The 20,478-nt window shown below is 40.8% G+C and overlaps 2 protein-coding genes across 3 annotated transcripts; both read left to right on the top strand.

The window, feature by feature from the left end:
* The first annotated feature begins 29 nt into the window (after window positions 1–29).
* Window positions 30–7,186, top strand: tradd (tnfrsf1a-associated via death domain). The gene is made up of 5 exons (XM_086071573.1): window positions 30–107; window positions 2,062–2,213; window positions 2,705–2,985; window positions 3,856–3,997; window positions 6,152–7,186. The coding sequence occupies exons 2-5, from the start codon at window positions 2,063–2,065 to the stop codon at window positions 6,448–6,450; spliced, it is 873 nt and encodes a 290-aa protein (XP_085927699.1). The 5' UTR covers window positions 30–107; window position 2,062; the 3' UTR covers window positions 6,451–7,186.
* Window positions 7,187–10,132: 2,946 nt separating this feature from the next.
* On the top strand, window positions 10,133–19,190 carry gnao1b (guanine nucleotide binding protein (G protein), alpha activating activity polypeptide O, b). 2 transcript variants are annotated; one of them, XM_086070554.1, is made up of 8 exons: window positions 10,142–10,634; window positions 10,800–10,842; window positions 13,365–13,506; window positions 15,863–16,023; window positions 16,156–16,284; window positions 16,363–16,492; window positions 17,618–17,771; window positions 17,861–19,190. In XM_086070554.1, exons 1-8 carry the CDS (start codon window positions 10,517–10,519, stop codon window positions 18,046–18,048), a joined length of 1,065 nt encoding a protein of 354 aa, XP_085926680.1. In that variant the 5' UTR covers window positions 10,142–10,516; the 3' UTR covers window positions 18,049–19,190. The 2 variants fall into 2 exon arrangements, with proteins under 2 accessions (XP_085926679.1, XP_085926680.1); XM_086070553.1 differs by having other exon boundaries at window positions 10,133–10,634; window positions 16,156–16,492.
* The last annotated feature ends 1,288 nt before the right edge of the window (window positions 19,191–20,478 follow it).

Genomic DNA, 20,478 nt, shown 5'->3' with positions numbered 1-20,478 from the left:
TGTTTCTTTTCACCCCTTCAGCCAATAGGGCGGGATAATGCGATTACCGTAACAGTAGGTTAGTTTTAGGAGGAAGCGTCACCGGACAGTATAACAAAAGTTTTTAGGTAAGTTAGCGTACATTTTAGTAAACAATTACGTTGCATATTCGGCACAGTGAATAAGTGCTACAAACGCTGTTGTGTTAGTCACTCGTAAAGTTACATTTGGTTCTCACCCTCTGTCTCGTTGACTACGTTTTACGGTATTGTAGTTGTTCCTGTTGTGTCTCAACTGCTGACTATCAACAAAACAACTACAAGTAAATACTGTACATTATACGTATTTAGACTTTCTACAACAGTCACATTAGTGTAACTTTCACCCCTAGTGATGTTATTAGTTGTAAATCATTTTTTAAACACATTTAATGCTACAATTTCACTAAAACGAACATTTCGGTCTTATTTTTCCAGAACCAGTCAAATGAAATCCATATAAATGGATTAAAAAAATATTTCAGTCTTATTCAGACTGATTTGGGTCCGGGATCTTTTGATGCATAAAGCTTAATTTCCATAGTGTCTTTTTACTTTTTAGTAGGGTAAAATATTCCATTTGTGTTTGTTTTTCTAGGAGGCTAAAGTATAGTGTTAGTATTTTAAGTATGTTATTGGAAGCCCTTGTAATATTTTGAAAATATAGGAAAATATATCAACTACTGTACCATACTGGCTAAAAAAAACATGTACAGTATAACACACCTGGTTGTTGATATTGATGATGTGTGTTTGACACGTTAATGTCAATGATTGTTTCATTATAAGGTAGAGATGAAAATGTTGGTTGACGAATCTGTCTAGTTCAGGATTACATAGAATTTGTCATTGCAAAAATAATGTCTGTTGCAAGGAGTGCCCCAGTAGTTCTAAGGTTGGGGGTTGGAAATTCAACACCAGCCTTCCTGTGTGAAATCTAAGTTGTCTATAGGTGTGGATGAATTTGAGTGTTAATGCTTGTTTGTCCATATGTGCCCTGTGATTGATTGGCGACCAGCTCAGCATGTACCCTGCCTCTCACCCAGATGGGATAGGCTCCAGCAACCGGCCGCAACCCTAAAGTGCTATACAAGATAAATGGATGGGGCAATAATGGCAGTAACATCACCTGTTTTCCCACCGTCGGAAGTTACAATTCTCTAGTTTGTAATACCAGGTATAAAGAAAATCCTAACTCCATCAGAATTAGATGACACAACTAATTAGTGGGAGCAAAACCTCACATGGAGCATTCTTTAGCATTCTTCCCAATCAGCTAAGCAGACTGTCCAGGCAGGAACAGTAGAGGTTGTCTTTTTGGCAGCAAACGCTGAACGATATATTTTAAGCTCCCGATGATCATTTAATCCTCATACCGCTGCTGAACTAATCTCGCAGTATACTTTCAGAGCACCGGTAGATTAGATTGCATATAATTAAATACTGGTTAAGTTGTTGAGATTCCTGCAGACCCAAGAGTCAAGCGTACTGTGTATTAGTGAAATATGAGGATGTGCATAATCCAGCTCAAATGATGCTCTTTCCATGCGACGCCTTCTGCATCCTGTGCATGGAGAGGGCGTAAGTGAAGCGGTTCATCCATAGTACAGGAGATCGGGGCTGTGTCGCCACGGGGGTGGGGGGGTGGGGGGGTGGGGTAGGCCAGAGAATCTTCAGATTAAAACAGGTTTTTATGTAATGAAGGTTGCAAGAGAAGGCCGGGGCAAGGATGGGAAGAGGTGGAATGAGGCTTCTGCGAGCGAGTAGCCACCACCACTACAGGAAATGACGGACTGTGCATTTGATACCTGGGCCTTCAGTGGGGACTTACTCAACTTAATCCACCTCTTAATACCACCACCATCACGTCATAATTATAGAAACCATCAATGCGATACAAAAAAATGCTAAATAATAGCACGCAACTGTCAACTGCCACAGACAGTACATCATTTGAAGCAGTTCAGAATCAATATTTATGTAATAATCCTGGCCCTGGGAAGATTAGACTGACTTGATCATGTGATTGTTTCCATATTCATAGGATGGCAGACAAGGTTTTGGATCGAGGACCCTGGACAGGATGTGCCGTTCTGTTCCTGCAGTCACTTTGTCCAGATGCAAACCTGCTCTCGCTTTACAAAGACGAGGAGGGAAAGTTCATCCTTTATAAAGTCATCAAACTGACTCTCATAGGTGATAAGTGACATTTTAATTTGAACCTACAGTACAGTATAGAAATGTACAGTATCTCAAAGCGTGAGCACACCCCTTAGATATTTGTAAAGGTAAAATAGGTACTTGGACATAAAGAAGCAGAGTTTGAGCAAACAGTAAGAAAACAAGCATGTAATAAGCACTCAAATCGCTGACACCCACGTCACTCACCAGGCCAGTCATACACACTCAAAGTCACAGTTAGAGTAGAATGTGAAGAAGGGGACTCCAAGTGGATACAAATAACAACTGCACCTCACATATACTGTATTTGAATTAGAAGACAAGATGAACTTTTTTTTTTAACAAAGTATAATCAATAGAATACTCAATTCTAAAAATATATTCTATAGCTGCAGCCCTAACCTAACCTAAGTATAATTCCTTTCATGAGATACTGTACATCCAGGATAACGCTATATGAATTGGTTCATGTTGCCATTATTTCAACGAGTGCGTTTCGTGGTCAGATTCCGCAGGAGGTCTGGACGGGTGCGAGATACTAAAGCTTCACGATGCCGATCCCTTCTTCGGAGTGGAGGTGAAGTTTGTGGACGTAGTAGCGTGTCAGCAGTTCCTGGAGAGCTACAGCTCTGGAGCCGTGCGTCAGTCCATCTCCCAACACGCCTGTCGGCTCCTCGCTCTGGCACAAGAGTTCACCGTGGAGGCCCAGCTCAAAGCCGGAACGCACATCTTGGATCGATGTCTGGACAAGCTGGAGCTTTGTCTACAGCAAATTCAACAGTCACCGGTATACATATTTGTTTTTTATGGGGTAGCAAAAGTATACATACTACTGTGAGGGCCTAAGAGCTAATTAGAGCTGTACCATAACAGAAATATGTAGCAACCATTACTTTGAGATTCATTTTCCTCTACTTTTCGTCTTTCGTTTTTGGATTTTTATTTTTGGTAATGTTTTAAACTTCATTTTTCATACATTTTTTGATTTTTCTGCTTTTCTTTCTTTTTGGCAATTTTATGGACACATTATGGTAATTTTCTGCAATTCTTATTCCTTTTTTAGGACATGTGGACTATACTATTTTTGGACATTATTTCTGCCTTTTTTGCTATCAAATTTTGGAAATTTTTGTGGACATTTTATGGTAGTTTTCAGGATTTCTTCTTTTGTTTAGTTTTTTGACATTTTAGCGTTATTTTTTTTCAAAGTTTTCTGCCTTTTAAAAAAAATTCAATTTGCTGATTTTTTTTTTTTTTGCCAATTCCAAACACACTTCTATTTAATTTGCTGACTTTCTGACATATTTGGCAATTGGATATTTTATTGTAATTTTCTGCTTTTCTTTTTCCTTCACATTTTTTTTTCAACTTTTCATCTACCTATCGTCTCATTTTTCGGACAACTTATAAATTTGGTTTCTGACATTTATACATTTATTTAATATTTATTTATTTATTTAATCATTAATTCATTTAAAGACTATTTTATCTAAAACAAAAAAAAAAAATGTAAAAAATATATCAATTTCTGCTAATTATTTTTTTGTGATCTGAGAGCACACAGGAGAGGTACTAAAGAGCCACAGGCTGCAGACCCCTGACCTAAGTAGAAGTACAGATACTTTGTTTGAGCATCTTTTCTCTTATTTGCTGACAGCCCGGACGCCTGCGTGATGAAGAGATCGATCGGCTGGAGGAGCGGCTGCGTCGCGAGGTTCTTGGGTCTCCTCCGCCCCAGCAGATCCCGTTCATACAGCAAGTCCCCAGCAACTGCTTCAGGTTTCAGAATAAAGTGTTTGGTGAGTCCGGCCTTCATTTAAGTCTTGTGAGTGTGACGAAAACGGTTTAATTCTATTTAATTATGGCTCTATGTTTTTATAAAGTACAACATTATGGAGTGCTGTATTTCCGACATAAAACACACAATCTGCGAGTAATTGATGCTAAAAAGATAATTTCCTGTAGATGCCACAAAATTATATATATATATATATATATATATATATATATATATATATATTTAACAAGTGGGTGAAACGACACTCTTTCCCTAGCTTTATTAGCACAAGATGGCGCTAAAGCAATAGTTTTATATTAGACATGTCTTTGGCCTGAGCACAAAACAATACTTGGTCACTCTGGTTGATTTTTTTTTTTTAAACAGAAACCACAGTGCAAATTTTCAGGGTTTCACTGTACTCATAACCTGATCAAGTGCTATTGAAAAATATACACACACACGCTGTAATGTAATGTAATATTTAGTAATGTCAGTGAACATCTGCTGTATTTGTTGTGTGTTTATTTTGCTGGCAGCACATAAACTCTGCGCAGTTTGACAGATGAATCTCTAATCCAACCATTTATGAATTGATGGTCACAATCTAAAGATTAGTGCATGCCAGCAGATAATTTATGTGGATTGCATTAATTTGAAATTGCCAGCTTTCTACCGAATTGTCATATTCACCGCGGATCAAACCAGGGCCTCAAGCCCGAATCTCACCGAGGGGCAAACGTTTGCGACGCTAAGCGAATGTTGATTTCTCGTCAGGGTTTGTTCATGTTCGCAACGTTTGCTAAACGTTTGCCGACATTCATCTATTCGAGAGTTGTAATGGTTTTTCACGTTGCAAGGAGATTTTGAACATGTTCAAAACACGTACAAAACAAGGAAGATTAAAGCTCTAGGCAAACGTTTAGCTAACGTTTGCAAACTTTGAACGAACCCTGACGGGGGCGCAAATTCACTGCCTTCGCCAACACTCGCAAACATTGACCCCTCAGTGGGACGGAGGCTAAAGTAGTAGCTACGAAAACCTACCCTCAAACCAAACGCATACCAGTAAATGTAATATAAGAAGAAAGTTGAAGGTTGTAATTTTATGAGACTAAAGTTTCGATATTAGGAAAAAACTATTTCAAGTGGGTTAAAAAAACAAACATTTTTATGACAAAAAAATATTATATTCTTGTAATAAAATCTAAATATTATGAGAAAAACAGTTGTCATTTTAAGAGAATTAACTTGCAATAATTTGAGGATTTTTTTTTAATTTTGCAAGAAAAAATACAGCTGAATAATATGAAACAAGAAGATTAAAAAAGAAAAGAAAATTGCAGTATTAAAAACTGGGAAGAGACAAAAATTATGAAAATAAAAACATTTCGGGTGGATTGTCATCTTCTGTCATCGTACATAGTTTTTCTTTTTTTCTTCTTTTTTTTTTTTTTACATTCTTTTAACTGCAAATGTGAACGGAGAAGGAGGCATGAAGAGAGAGAGAGAGAGAAAAAATAGGCCACAGATACAATATGTACAGTGTCATGGTACATTGCTGTAACATTTGTCTACTACTTGATACGGGAGGTGGGTAGAGTAGCTAAATATTGTACTCAAGTAAAAGTACTGTTACTTTAGAATATGACTCATGTGAAAGCACAAAGTAGTCCTCCAAATAATTACTTAAGTACTCTTTGAAAAAAACGACTCGATTACCGAGTAACTGGTGAGAAACTTCTCATTTATTATTCCATTCAATGGGTACACTATCAATACTCCGTTAGTTGGCATTTCCGAATGTTATATTAAATTGTAGTTTACTTCTTTAAATTTCCTAATCAAAAAAATACATATACATTGTGTAGACATGTATTTGACTAATAATACAAATTAAATTGTGTACATTTTTGTTGTCAAATAAAACGTACATTTTCATTTTATATTTTAAATTGGGTGACATGTTATCTAAACATCGGTAAATAGAGTGCTATTCGATGACTTTTGCAAGCGTATGTAATTAACTCTCACTGTATAAAGCAGCTTTTAAAACTTTCCTATGAGGTTAAAGAGCATTTCAAACCTTAACGGGTTGGGAGGCGTTTGTTTCGTAAACCTGCGTTTACGTAATCACAATTAAGTACAGTTTGCGTTGATGTCTTATTTCCATCAGAGGATCGAGCGCTGACGGCAGCAGATGTTCAGAGCTTCGCTAATGGAGTGGGCCGTCAGTGGAAACACGTGGGGAGGACCCTGGGGAGGGAGTGCCGCGCTCTGAAGGATACGGCCATTGACAACCTGGCCTACGAATACGCCAGGGAGGGCCTGTACGAGCAGGCCTATCAGCTCCTCAGCCGCTTCATCCAGGCGGAGGGGCGGGCGGCCAAGCTGAGCCGGCTGGTCAAAGCGCTGGAGGACTGCAAACTCACCGGCCTGGCCGAATCCATTCTGGATGTACAGCCGCGAGACTAACGCCGCGCACTTTTTTTTGTAGCATATGAACATGGAGGCGGAGCGGTGGCGAAGGGGGCGTGCCTCGCCTCTGTTGACGTTGCCCTTCCTGCTTTTCACATGCAGAGTGTCTGTTCTTCATTGAAATCGTTGAGAAAATGATTCCCGCGTGCATGTGCGTGTGTATTTCTGATCATAACTTTTATCAGTGGTGTCCTACTCGTTATCATCGTCAATTGAACAACAATTGCAAAGCTTTATAATAACATTGAATCTGTTTCCAAGAGAAGACGAGAGACTGCTGAAGGTGAATTTGCGACTGCCAAACCGTGACAATGCTGGGTTCCACTTTATTGCACATTCAAAGGAAATCAATTGATAAAGATCTAGAATTTGTTTCCACTCCATGTTCTACTTTCATAATAGTTGTCAAAACCTAAATTACCGCCCAACATGACAATTCTTCGCGCAACAATACCGTCTTTTTGTACTTTCAATTAATCCTGCCGGCCTGATTGAGCCCATACGGGTTTGACACCACTGATTCAGATGGTGGATTCTCCACAGTATTTTGAATGATTTCACTGTTAGTTTTGTTTTCGAAGTCGTTCTACATGTGGAACCTGTCGAATCTCCTTTCTAATTAATGACTGCACTGCACAACTGAAGGTTAGTGATTCCCCCCTCCTCCCCTTTCTGTACAAAATGTACAAATTAAATGCTTTAAAAAAAAGAAATTGGGCATGTTTGTGTTGGATGTGTTAGCGCAGAGGTGGCGATACTTTTTTTCTTTTCTTTTTTGAAATGTGGTAAAGTAGAAGTGCTGTAAGATAAATTCAGGGAAATGTTTCTAAGACCTTGATACATGGTTAAAGATAATTGCAGACCGAAAACCATATGTTGCACTAACTTGTTGGGGTAAAGCGTTTTAACGCTTTGTCACGATTTTTGTGTGTTTCATCTTCCTCTCAAATCTGCTGGCGTGGCTGCTTTAGAGCGCCTTGTTGTCGGCCCTGAGTGTATGCACATCGCACAGTAGGAAGGAGAGATACCTGTTTATAAATAGAGCAGTCAGGGTAAAAAAAAAACCCATCAGAAAATGAATAATCAAGCAAAGGAAAGCATTAATAAATTGATTGCCAAAAAGTTTCTTTAGAATGATGCGTATTCTGATTAATATTGTGCTTGTAGAATATGAATTAAGCAACAAAATCCACACATTTTTATCCATCTCAAGCAAGGTTATTTTAGTTAACTAAAACTGACAAAAAAAAAACGAAAATTCAAAAAACAATTTCGTTAACGAAATAAAATAAAAACGAAAATGCTTTTTAAAAAACCCGAAAATTAACTAGATATAGCAAAAATGTCCTTTGTTTTAGTCTTTGGTAATCAATTTAATGCATGAGCCTTTGGGGATGATTTATTTGGATATTAACCGAAATAAGGATATTTGAAAATGTGTCACACAAAAGTGACGTCATCTAGCAGCAGCCCTGAAAACTAATTAAAACTAACTAAATTTAACAAACAAACCTCAAAACGAAATAAAAACTAACTAAAATGAAAAATTCCAAAACTATAATAACCCGGATCTCAAGAGACGGCCATTTTGCCACTTGCCGTCCATTAAAAATGACATTACAGTTGCTCAGGTAACGACCAATCACGGCTCAGCTTATGAACGTCACATGACCAGACTCAGAAAACAGGTGAGCCGTGATTGGTTGTCATCTGAGCCCTGAACAACTGTGATGTTATTTTCAGTCGGCCAATGAGATGGACAAAAACGGGTGATTTTATTCTGAAACATTAACCACAATGCTGTGTTTAGCGTAGTGAGGGCGCATAGAACATATTTAAAAGACCATTTTTGATTTCCTCTTTAAGTACTGTCACCATAGTACTTGTATTGTTACTTCCCATAATTGCTTTAGTTCAATTAAACCTGAAAACAATATTTTCTCCAAATTCCTACAGGTATAATTTGGTGTTAATCCTCCCTCTCATTCCCATCACTCTCTCTCTCTCTCGCTCTCTCTCACACACACACACACACATGTGCACACTAATATGATTAAACTGCTGATGTTGCTGTGGAGTGTGTGCTCGTGTCACTTTGTTTCAGGGCAGTGAGGCAGATATTGAGGCGTGTGTTTGTGTGTGTGTTTCGAGGTTTTATCTCCACCCAAATTCACTGATGGATGAAGTTGCTGCAGCTTGAGCTTGCCTGGTTTCATTCAGATCCCCTGTAAAAGCCCAACCCCCTCTTTTTGTATGCCACTTGACTGTCCATCCAGATGTGACTTGTGGATTACAAGCTTTTAACACACACACACACTTTCTCCAACGCAGACATAAATAGATTGCAAAGTTATGCAAAATAGATTCATCTTCTTTTATCAGCCTAACCACAGCTGCAATTGAGATGATTATTTGAGAGTTTATATTGAAATTGACAGTGGCACACATCCAGGTTTTTTAATAGCTGACTTGATAGAACGGTCCAATTCTCAGCTTTCACCACACTGATTGCAAAACTGTGACGCTGATTACATACTCGTTTCACTGTAAGAGGGCACATCATTCATTACTTACACCTGCGTGTCTTTGCAGTCTGTCTTTACAAAGATAATATTGCCAAAGTTTTTACACTTATCATTTATATTACTACTAGGCCTAAAACTATAAGTGAAGCACTAATTTTGCCCAACTAGTAGAATGTAGGTGTCATAATGTTACGCAAAGTTATTCTAGTAGTGTGCAAAAAAAATGTCACAAAGTAACAGTAGTGGGAAAAAAATATTAAACTGGGGTCAGGTAGGACAAGCATACGCGCAACACACCCTATTTTCTAAAATGCTTCAAGCAGGGCTCAGGACTAACATTTTATATTTGGAGCATAGTGGCCCCTAACCTGAAATTTGGGGGCCGGAAGTAGAAGATTTAGGGACAAACACTGTAAATTGACTTACAAGTAAATATTTATTCCACCCATTTTCACTAGGCTGGAGTGTGGAGCAGAAGTTTGTCAGCAACAAAAACATTCAAGAATAATAAATGATGATGATTTTTTTTTTTTATCTGTAAATTTACTAGTTTAAAGGGACACTTGACTCATTTAGCCATTTTCAGTAGTAAAAAGTCAATATTTGGTCTATAATTAATTTAATAACTTCATTATTTTTCATGTAGTCTACATTTTATTTTAAATATAGCCTACAATTAATACCTTTCAAATGTTGCCATTTGCTGTTGACTGAAAATGACATCACAGTCCTCAGAGCTCGGGTAATGACCAATCACGGCTCACATTGTCTGAGTTTGGTCATGTGATGTTAGCAAACTGACCCATGATTGGTCATTAGCTGTTTCCCTGAGCACGCGTGATGTCATCTTCAGTCGACAGCAAGTGGCAAAATGTGTTTTTAAAGGTATTAATTGTACATGAAAAATAATGAACTAATCACATTAATTTGGACAAAATATATTTTTTACTGCTGAAAATGGCGAAATGAGTCAAGTATCTTGGTGTGGTGTGAGTATAATATATATATATTTTTAAACGACGTTATCCGAAGCTCTGACGTCACCGAGATTGTCTGCGCGAGGTGTGTCTCTTCCTCCTCTTGGCGAAAAAAAAAAAAAAAGATACTAGGAAATCATCAGCACCACCAACAGCAGCACCAGCGCCGCCCTGAAGAGAGATAGAGAGAACGAGAGAGAGAGAGAGATCTAGTACCCACCTCCCCCCCACCTCTTCCTCCCCTACACACTCCCCACCTAACAACAACCTCAGCCCCGCAGCTAGGCTCTCTCACAACGACCCCACCCCGCCCCCAACCCCCTCTGGAGAGAGGGGACGGAGCGAGACACACACCGAGGAAGAAGAAGGAGAAGGAGAAGAAGAAGGAAAAAATAGAAAAAGACCGCTTCGGGTTGCCCTCAATCCGGGCCTACTAATGCTGTAGCGGAGAGAGGAAGAGCGACGACAACGCACTGATTGAGGAGTCGGCGTCGCGGGGTGGACCAAGGCGGAACCCGTGGGGGAACACGACGCTTGTTCATTCGCTTGTTCGTCATCATCATGGGATGTACGCTGAGCGCCGAGGAGCGAGCCGCTCTGGACCGGAGCAAGGCCATCGAGAAGAACCTGAAGGAGGACGGGATGGTGGCCGCCAAGGACGTCAAGCTGCTCCTGCTCGGTAAGACTCGGTCACCGCCCCCGCCCCACTAATCACCAACCACCACCCCGGCCCGCCCTCTCTACTTCCCCGCTTCCTCACACCCTGTGCCCGGTCGGGCCGGCGGTGCTCTCCGTGGTACTGATTTCACCATTAGCCGCTCCCCTCCCTGTGTGTTCTTTCCAGGCGGCGGAGAGTCCGGCAAAAGCACCATCGTCAAACAAATGAAGTAAGTCGCTCCCCCTCTCTTTTCCTCCCCCGTTTTATTATTATTATTATTATTACTGCTTATTTATGCTTTTATAAAGGCCTCGAGATATACCCCCCCACCCCCCTTCCCCACCAGCTCCTCCTCCCTCCTCCCTCCGCCCTCCTCCCCTCCCTTCCTCTCGGTTGAGCCGCCATGTTTCCAGAGGCCGAAGCCTGCGAGAAGTGCCGGAGGTTGGAGCACCTTACGGCTCGGCGGGTGCTGTTCGCTCGGCCCCGGTGCTGAAATGTACTTAACGAGGCTTTAGGGGTTGGGGGGGCTTTTAGCCTGTGGGTGTTGTTCCTCTCTCCTCGCTGAGTGTGTGAGGTCAGCGCGGCTCCATTAGTGAATACCTCTGCTTTTAATCTTAATGGCTTTAAGTGCCCGATATCGGCGGGAGTACTTTGCCTATAAAAGCGGATTTACGTAGAAATATGGCTCGGAAAAAACGCATCTAAACCTAAGCTAAATCACTCTTTGATGTTTTTTTTTTTTAAATCACTGTTGTTGCTCGTACCTAAACCTCTTAGTGAAGTTTGGAGATGTTTTCAGGGAAAATCACGGAGTCTATTGTAGATTTTGTAATGTGAAGCTTCTCCGCAGTGCAGACTCCCACCCTTAGCACCCCCCCCCCCCCCCACCCCAATTCCTGCTTCCTCTCCTTCCTTCACCAATTTATCCTTTTAGATATCGGTTTTCCATAACGACCATAAACGCAACCCTTGGGACCAAAATGTGCCACTATCTAATTTGCCCCCCCCCCCCCTCTCTTTTTTCTTTTTTTCTTTTTTTAAACCAGCACTAAATAGACAGAGGATTGGACTGATAGACACAATTGGGTAGATGAAAAGCTAGGTGGATAGGTAGCTGTGCAAAATTGGAGGGCTATATGGTAGAGCAGGTGGTCACCAATGTGGTACCCGTGGGCACACCAGGTAGCCGCAAGCACCACACGATTAGCCCGTGGGCCTGTTCTAAAATTAGCTCGCAGGTAAAGTGATTATTTGAAAACGTTAACATTTGCAAAGATTTATAGAAATGTTAAGAACTATTAACATTTCACAAATTCCTACCATGTTAAATCATCGCTGATAATTATTGTGAGTAGGAACGTTCAATACCACTTTTTCCTCCACATCCATTATTCATTCATTGAATATTCATCAATATCAAGTAGTTCTTTTGATATACAAAATTTCATTTAACGTAGATGACAAAAAAATTGCTTAAATTGTGAACATACACCTTTCTTTCTGAAGAGTCGTCAACTACTAGCGAGGAAGATTTACTCGATGTTTTGCCTTAAGTATTGGTGGCTAGTATCAGCAGCCTCCAAAAGTACCCGATACCTGAAAATAAGGCCGATATCGGCCCGATACGATACCTGGTATCGATACTAGCCCATCCCTAATTGGGTGAAGTCAAGAACATGATCGGTGTTTTAACATACATGAATATATTTAACTATTAACATATCATTCAAGGCAATTAGCAAATTACCGCTGAGGGATTATTAGATGGATGGATAGAAAGATAGAAAGATAGCTGGATGGATACCATACAAGAAAAGCTCAAAATGGCTCTTGTTGGTAACTTAGCATAGAGGCGGTACAAAGTTAGCCTCACAGGATATGAATAATTGAATTGTAAAAAGCCAGTCCATTTGGGGGGGAGGGGGGGGGGGCGATGCACTAACTTGCGCTCGTCACTCGCAGCTGCAGATACGCCAGAGAATTTCTATTTTTAAACTTAAGTGTGATTGGTCCGACCAGCGGTTGCTGAAAAGCTTTGAAAATGGCACATTTGAGTCTTTTTTTTATTTCTATATACGGCCAGTATGTTGAAACAAAGGGACTTTTGTCACCCTTTGTTGGCAGTCGATTGTAATACCAAAACAGACACGATGACAAAACGTACATTTAGAACACATCGACATATTTACAGAGTCATTAAGCAATATAAAGTGTTTCATAGTGCGGTAATAGTGATGAAATTGAAATGTGCCAAGGACGCGGAGCGAAGATGCTACCTCGAAGTAGCACAGCCATCGCCTCCAATGTCAAAAATATCCTCTTTGTTTATCAGTGCAGTCTTGAGAGGTTTACCAACATACATATGAAGAAAAAAAAAAAAAACAGCACATCTAAACATGATCATTTTAGCAATCAAACCATGCTGATGAAATTGTTGCGTAAACTACTAATGGTTATTTGCAGCCCGCGCTCTTTATTAATTCAACCTCTCTCGCAGTGCTTTGTGCGTCTTATCCACTTCTCATCCATAATTACACAATTTTGCACACGGCCAGCCGCACAAAATATTAAAACGGTTCTGGTCCTTCCACGCAGGGACTGCCGGGCTGCATAGTCACAATCAATGAGTGGATTTTCATTGTGAAGTTGGGATCAACTCTTTACGCTCTCTTTTACAGTTTGAACACGTATTACGAGCTATATGGCAGAATGGTACAATTTCCTTGTGCTAATATCGGTGTGCGCCTGCAGGATTATCCACGAAGATGGCTTCTCTGGGGACGACGTGAAGCAGTATAAGCCCGTGGTCTACAGCAACACCATCCAGAGTTTGGCAGCCATCCTGCGAGCCATGGACTCGCTGGGAATCGAGTTTGGAGACAAGGATCGAAAAGTCAGTGGCCCCCGCGGCTTGAAATGCTCCAACACTAAAATGAGGAGGGATGGATGGCAGGGAAGAGATGAATGGTCAGAGATAAAAAATAAAAATAAAAAAAGTATGTATTTTTAACATGAATTCATTCACTGCCATTGACGCCTATTCATTTGAACTATTTCTATTAGTGTAAAAAAAAAATTCCCCACTTTTGTTAACAAGAGTATGAAAACCTAGAAAGCAATTTTTATTGCACATTTAGAACAGATATAAAATTTGTTATTAATCGTGAGTTAACTAGTGAAGTCATACGATTAATTACAATTAAAAATTTTAATCACCGGACGGCCCAAATTTTTTAATAATCTTTTCTTTTTTAATCGTGAGTTAACTAGTAAAGTCATGCAATTAATTACGATTAAAAATTTTAATCACTTGGCGCACCTAATTTTTCATAATTTTTTCTTTAAAAAAGAAAAGATTAAAAATTAGGGGCCTCAGGTGATTAAAATTTGTCATCGTAATTAATCGAATGACTTCACTTGTTAACTCACGATTTTATATCTGTTCTAAATATACAATAAAAATAATTCTAGGTTTTCATAAAAATGTTAAAATAATAGAAATAGTTCAAATGATTTTTTGACGTCTATAGCCGTCAATGGCAGTGAATGAGCTAATAAACATTTAGTTAACCATTTCAATCGCTTTAATACTCACGTCTCGTGTCGCTCTCCGCTTCATCCTTCTTGCTTAAGCACATTCGGGGCTCTATTTTCAGAGACAACGGACATATCTTCATTTTCGTGCCTGGGCACGTCTAGATTACCATGTTTGGAAATTAGATGGTCTGGGCGTTCACACCACCGGCACACTTGACAGTTTGGTGACTGAAAGTAAACTCGGAGCAGGTCTAAGTTGTGGCGCAAGTGGTGATTTTGGTGAATTTGATCAAGGTGCAGGCGGACACATTCTGCACTCCATTAATATGTGTTGGTGGATGGATCAATATGACGACGGCGTGCCAGTCCCTTAGAATTACTGTAGAAATCGATTCATTATCATATCGTCTCAGTTCCACTACAATGCATCAACACGTTTGTTTTGCTGCTATTTCTGAATCAACACGTCCAATAAGAGGATGGAATAGTCCATCGCATGGAGCTGGAGGGGGGGGGGGTCGTAATCGGAGGACTCTCATGTAACATAATGTACTTCAAAGGTAACTTCCCAAGAGAAAAGTACTTATAAATGATCAATTGTATTTTTTAGGGCTGTCAAAGTTAAAGCAGCTTTAACTCAAGAGTTAAAACTTTAAAGCTTTAACGTTGACAGTAGGAAAAATCGATTCTCATAAGAATCGCGATTCTCATTTAGTACGATTCAGAATTGATTTTTAATGTCCCAAAATCGATTTTATCTATATTATTTTATACTGTCTTGCCTTTGTCTGTGCATGCCTTTATTGGTAGCGCTGTTCATGTTGTACCCGATTTGGCCACTTAGGGGCAGTGTGGTTCCACGCGGTCTATTACACTGTTAAGTTGTAGCCACATTAGAGAGTAGAAGGAAAAAGTCACGATCAAGTTATTCCAATAAAAGTAGTTTTTTTTGCAGTGTGGAGCCTTTTTTTTTTGTTGATTAACATTAGCGAGTCAGACTGGAGTAGATCATTATAATTCCTTGCACATCTATAGATTGAGGCAAAAATCATTGTCAATCAAATCATTTTGAATCAAAAATCGTTTTTAATCGAAAATTGATTCTGAATTGAATCGCAGACCCAACAATTGGAATCGAATCGTGAGACATTCAGATTCCCACCCCTCGTTGACAGCGCTAATTTTTCTCCTCATTTCTTCTGTTTCTCCTGTAATTGAACAAGAATTGAACTAATGGTGTTGTTTAGGATGACTTTGCACGTTGATGACTGAATTCATTCTTCACGATGCCATGATTTCACTAGAAAATCTAGAGCAGGGCTTCTCAATTATTATTTTTTGGGGGCATTTATGATATCGTGAGGAATGAATGGACCCACAATGTCATTCGCAACCTTGGGATGTTGCAAACTGTGGATTCCCTGTAATGCTCACAGACTTATCACACCAAGTACCACCTAAAAAAAAAAAAAAAAAAGTACTTAGCTCCCAAAGTACCATCATATTGGCCTACGTGTTCTTTGTAAATGAGCCAGAGTTAATTTTGCAATATGAGCATTAATACTGCAATTAAATATAGGAAAATGGGGGGTGGGGGGGTCTTAAATGATTTCATTAGAATGTATTGCACAGAAAAGCGAAGTTCAATTTGCACCGGATTTGGACACCTTGCGTACGTGGCAATATGAAACGTAGCAATCGTCGGTTCCCAGGCGGACGCCAAGCTGGTGTGTGACGTGGTGAGTCGCATGGAGGACACGGAGCCATACTCTGCGGAGCTTCTCAGCGCCATGAAGCGCGTTTGGTCAGACGCCGGGACGCAGGAGTGCTTCAATCGGGCTCGCGAATACCAGCTCAACGACTCGGCCCAATAGTGAGTAGCACACTGGTGCTATTTATTTATTTATCTATTGTCCAAAGTTTGTATACAGACACTACCTGTAAAAAAAAAACATTTTTAAATGTTGTCTATTGACCGATCTCCATTTGCGCTCCTCATCACCAGCTACCTGGACAGTTTAGACCGAATCGGGGCTGCCGACTACCAGCCCACAGAGCAGGACATTCTGAGAACCCGAGTGAAGACCACGGGCATTGTGGAAACTCACTTCACCTTCAAAAACCTCCATTTCAGGTCGGTCCCTCCCCATCGTAACGACTTCAAGATCCGCCCGCCCCCGGGTTCTCAAGCTCATTGGCTCTCTTTGCGCAGGCTCTTTGACGTGGGAGGGCAAAGGTCAGAGAGGAAGAAGTGGATCCACTGCTTTGAGGACGTGACCGCCATCATCTTCTGCGTGGCGCTGAGTGGTTACGACCAGGTGCTCCACGAGGATGAAACAACTGTAAGTGTGCTTCCAATGAAGGATTATAACTTAGCTTAAACTGGGAATGTTATATCTGCAATTGATTTGAAAGACTTTGCGGAGCAGTTTTGTAAAAAATAAAATTAAAATAACAGTAGGCCTTTCATCAGGCCACGTAAGCAGTTCTCATCATTAAAGTTCCTGTAAATATCTCTTCTAAATTTGGCGCAACACAGAAGAGTTTTGTTAAACCCAATCAAATTTGAATGATAAAAAAAAACGGCAATTTATATTAAATGAGTTCTTAAAAATCGTGAAAGTCAAGCCATTGTCTGTGTGAAACCATATCCTGTTGGGGAAAAAATGGATCCTACTTCATCTTAAAAAACGAATGATATTAAGCAGTTTATACTCGTAGACATTTTGGGTTTACAGCCTTAATTATGGCACACGGAACCCAAATTTCCATCGCACTAATAACCAACTAAGCCCGGTGATTGGCAGGCAACCAGTCCAGGATGCTTTTGACCCAAAGTCATCTGGGACAGGCTTCAACTTCCTGACACTCGAAACAGGATAAGCAGTTCAAAAAAATGATGGATGAGTAATTAAATGAATACTATTTAATTATAAACCAAAGTATGAAAAGTATCTATTTTAATGATTGGTTTGAGAGCCATGAGCCACTGTTATTATTATTTTTTGCCTTTTCAACTTAATTCACTTTACAAGAAGAAGCATTCTGGTAGGAAAAAGGAGGCGTCAATATGAAACAATAAGAATGATATCTTTGGTATTCAACACAACCACATTCCTTCCGTTAGCACCACGCAAACGCTAATAAGCATCTTTGTTGTGGCGCTTAAAACCTTTAAGCAACGGCAGACATGCAATGTAACGGCACCCGGTCATATATTCTTTCTCCTCTGCAGAGAAAGACTATGAAGCGCTATTTTGAATCCCACTTGAGTTCTACCCCATGCATGCCCTGCTGCAATGATTAGCTGCTGTGTCGATGCCTAGAAATCAAGTGGGATTTTACAGTGATGCCTCCCACGAATAGCGTGACCATGACGGGCACGCCACAAGGAGCTCGTTATATTTTGAATTCTACTTTATGGTTCGATAACATATGTATAACATATATCAATGTTGTCGCGGCAGAACCGCATGCACGAGTCCCTCATGCTGTTCGACTCCATCTGCAACAACAAGTTCTTCATCGACACCTCCATCATCCTCTTCCTCAACAAGAAGGACCTCTTCGCGGAGAAGATCAAGAAGTCGCCGCTGACGATCTGTTTTCCCGAATACACAGGTGACTGTTTGGCTCTCCTTGCCCCAAAATCAACCCCCCCCCCCCCCCCTCAAAAAACTGAACGTGCGTGTTCCTCTCCTCTCCTCCAGGTGCTAACACTTACGACGACGCTACCGCATACATTCAGGTTCAGTTTGAAAGTAAGAACCGCTCTCCCAATAAGGAGATCTACTGTCACCTGACCTGTGCCACGGACACAGGAAACATCCAGGTAGTGTTCGACGCCGTCACCGACATCATTATCGCAAACAACCTGAGAGGGTGCGGCTTATACTGAGCGCGGGCGTCGTCGCGGAGAGCGCGAGGCGTTATATCATTTCCATGATACTTAAAAAGAGAAAAAAAAAAGAAGAAATAAAACACACAAAAATACGTAATTCAACACGTCCGAAATGGACCCAAAGAGCTGCCGCCAGACATCACGTCGGATTCATGTCATGATTTTGTCCCCTTCCTCTTCTTCTGAGTTCACGACCCCCGACCCCCCGTTTTGTCTTTGAATGTTTGAATGATTTGCTGATGAGCGTAAACAAACAAGTGGGGGAGGGGGCAGGAGCGGTAAACAACCCCCCCCCCGATTACCGTCTGCCAGCTCCGTTTTGGACAAGCTGTAAGATGGAGCAGACGATGTTGATAATGTATCGTGAAGGGGGGGGCGGGGGAGGCGCCGACATTCTCGCGGCCGGGAATCTCTCCTCCCTTTCAGAGGCCGCGCACATGACCGAGTAGCCCGCAGGTCTGTTCCGCTCTTCTTCTCTTGTACTTCCAACAAAAAGCGGGTATTATCCTGCCTAGAGTGGCCTCCTGCACTACCAGGACTGAGAATATCGCACAGAGGGGGGAGGAAAAAAAGAAACAAATTATTGGTGCCAACCATCTGAGAACAGATTAGGATTATAGTTAGTTATTATTTAAAAGTTCTGAGCATTGAATTGATTCTCGGTTTAAGCCTCGTGCCCCTTCCTCCAACCACATTTTTTGATTTGTACTCGTAGCCCTCAATGTGAATCTGTTTAGACATAGAAGACTGCACAAGGAGAATATCATCGGAGGCAGCCTCTATCTGTGGGGGGCAACTATCCAATTCGAAGCCTCCGTCTTAAAACATTCTCCCTTCCCATCGATCATCCTCTTTTCACACACAGAAGAAGTACAGCTCTCCATTTTCCACCCTAAACTCCGCCTCCCCGTGCCCGTATACACGTCTCCCCTCATATCCGCTCCATTCTCACCTTAAAAAAAGCACCGTATTGTATATAAATATATTACGATTATACCAGAGTTTTTTTTTTTTACTGTGAATGTTTTTGTGCTGCACCCCCATCTTATTCTGTAGTTCATTGGTTGCTCTCATGTGGAATGTTTGTGCTGAGCCAATCGAATGTTGTGTTTACATTAAAGCTACACTTTTCCTAACTATTCCCGTGTGTGTGCGTTCATGCTCTCGGAATCCAAAAAGCGCGGTCAATTTAGGTGAGGTCGCGAAATGAGAACGTGTTCGGCAACCAGGAGATTGGGAGCGGCTCTTGCGTGGCCGCGCTCGCTGAAACGTATTATCCAATCGGGACCAACGTGAAAAATGCGGCGCGGGCGAGCGCCTCGCGATTTATTAGGTTAAAAGTGTTCTATCCTCACGGACGAGCGGCCATTCCTTTATTGAATGACTAGGCGGGATCAGCTGTCTGACCCGCTTCTGTCACTTTAATGGCTGTGATGTTCATTACCGCGCCGCTGCGCCTTGGCGGGGCGGCCTCCTTTTGCGCAATTACAGGTTAGCAGGCTGCTAACTCCCCGCCTGACACCATTAATAGAGCTTTTAATTACACGTTGAAGACTCTTCTCATATTTAACACGAGCGCTCAGTCACATGTGGGTCACGACCCGCGCCAGATTGATAGCAGCCTCGCAAGTTAGAGCACATTTGTTGCTGCACTTAGGTGGAAGTCGCGCATATCTGTACATTGCTTCGTTATGATGATGATGATGAGGATTTCTGCTAACGTTTACTCCATTACATTTCCTAAATAAAACGACCACAATGGTGGTGGTGATAAAGAGGATAACTGTACACACCCTGTTCTGTCAATTTCTAACAGCAAATGACAGGAAGTAGATCACTCAGAGAAAGGAAGTGGTAAACCAGAAAATGCAGTCATACAGACAAAAACCCAAGTGACAAAACTTTTACCTAAATGGAGAGAGACCCTCATTCCCAACTGCAGCAAAAAAAATAAATTCACTAATTGTGTACATGCTAATATGCTAACATTTGTAATGGTTCATATTTTCAAGTGTTAGTAACATGTTAGCCTAGTTCAGGGGTGACCAACGTGGTGCAGTGATGGGATATTGTGATTTTCTAAAAATGTTGACCATTATAAAATTTTAAGTGTTGTGTCTTGACTTTTGTTTCCTAATTATGAAAAAAAAATCATTAACATGTTAGTGTCTTCACATAAAAGAATATCATGCATTATTATTAACGATATTTAAAGAAAATTCAAGCATTTTTTCTCTCTTTGAGAAGGGTGTCGCAAGCTGGTAGACCTTCAGATTAATCAGTACCCTTAAGTAGCTCTTCGTTTCAAAAAGGTTGGTGACCCTTGCTCTAGTTATTAGCTTAGCCATTCGCATCACGCTATTACTAAGATTCTAAATGTCAATGCTAAATTAGCCAGTAAATGTTATTTACGAATGAGCTAAATTA

This window comes from Leptonotus elevatus, chromosome 3 (genome assembly GCF_054856555.1).
Source record: "Leptonotus elevatus isolate MCC_2025b chromosome 3, RoL_Lele_1.0, whole genome shotgun sequence".
Taxonomy (NCBI): domain Eukaryota; kingdom Metazoa; phylum Chordata; class Actinopteri; order Syngnathiformes; family Syngnathidae; genus Leptonotus; species Leptonotus elevatus.
Note: the sequence above shows the minus strand (reverse complement) of the source record. Positions and strands in the feature narration are given on the sequence as shown.

Coding starts and splice junctions, on each gene's coding strand:
- tradd (XM_086071573.1), top strand. CDS start 2,063: ATGGCAGACAAGGTTTTGGATCGAGGACCCTGGACAGGATGTGCCGTT. Junction 2,986..3,855: donor AGCAAATTCAACAGTCACCG/GTATACATATTT, acceptor ATTTGCTGACAG/CCCGGACGCCTGCGTGATGA. Junction 3,998..6,151: donor GTTTCAGAATAAAGTGTTTG/GTGAGTCCGGCC, acceptor TATTTCCATCAG/AGGATCGAGCGCTGACGGCA.
- gnao1b (XM_086070553.1), top strand. CDS start 10,517: ATGGGATGTACGCTGAGCGCCGAGGAGCGAGCCGCTCTGGACCGGAGC. Junction 13,507..15,862: donor TTGGAGACAAGGATCGAAAA/GTCAGTGGCCCC, acceptor GTCGGTTCCCAG/GCGGACGCCAAGCTGGTGTG. Junction 17,772..17,860: donor CTGTTTTCCCGAATACACAG/GTGACTGTTTGG, acceptor CCTCTCCTCCAG/GTGCTAACACTTACGACGAC.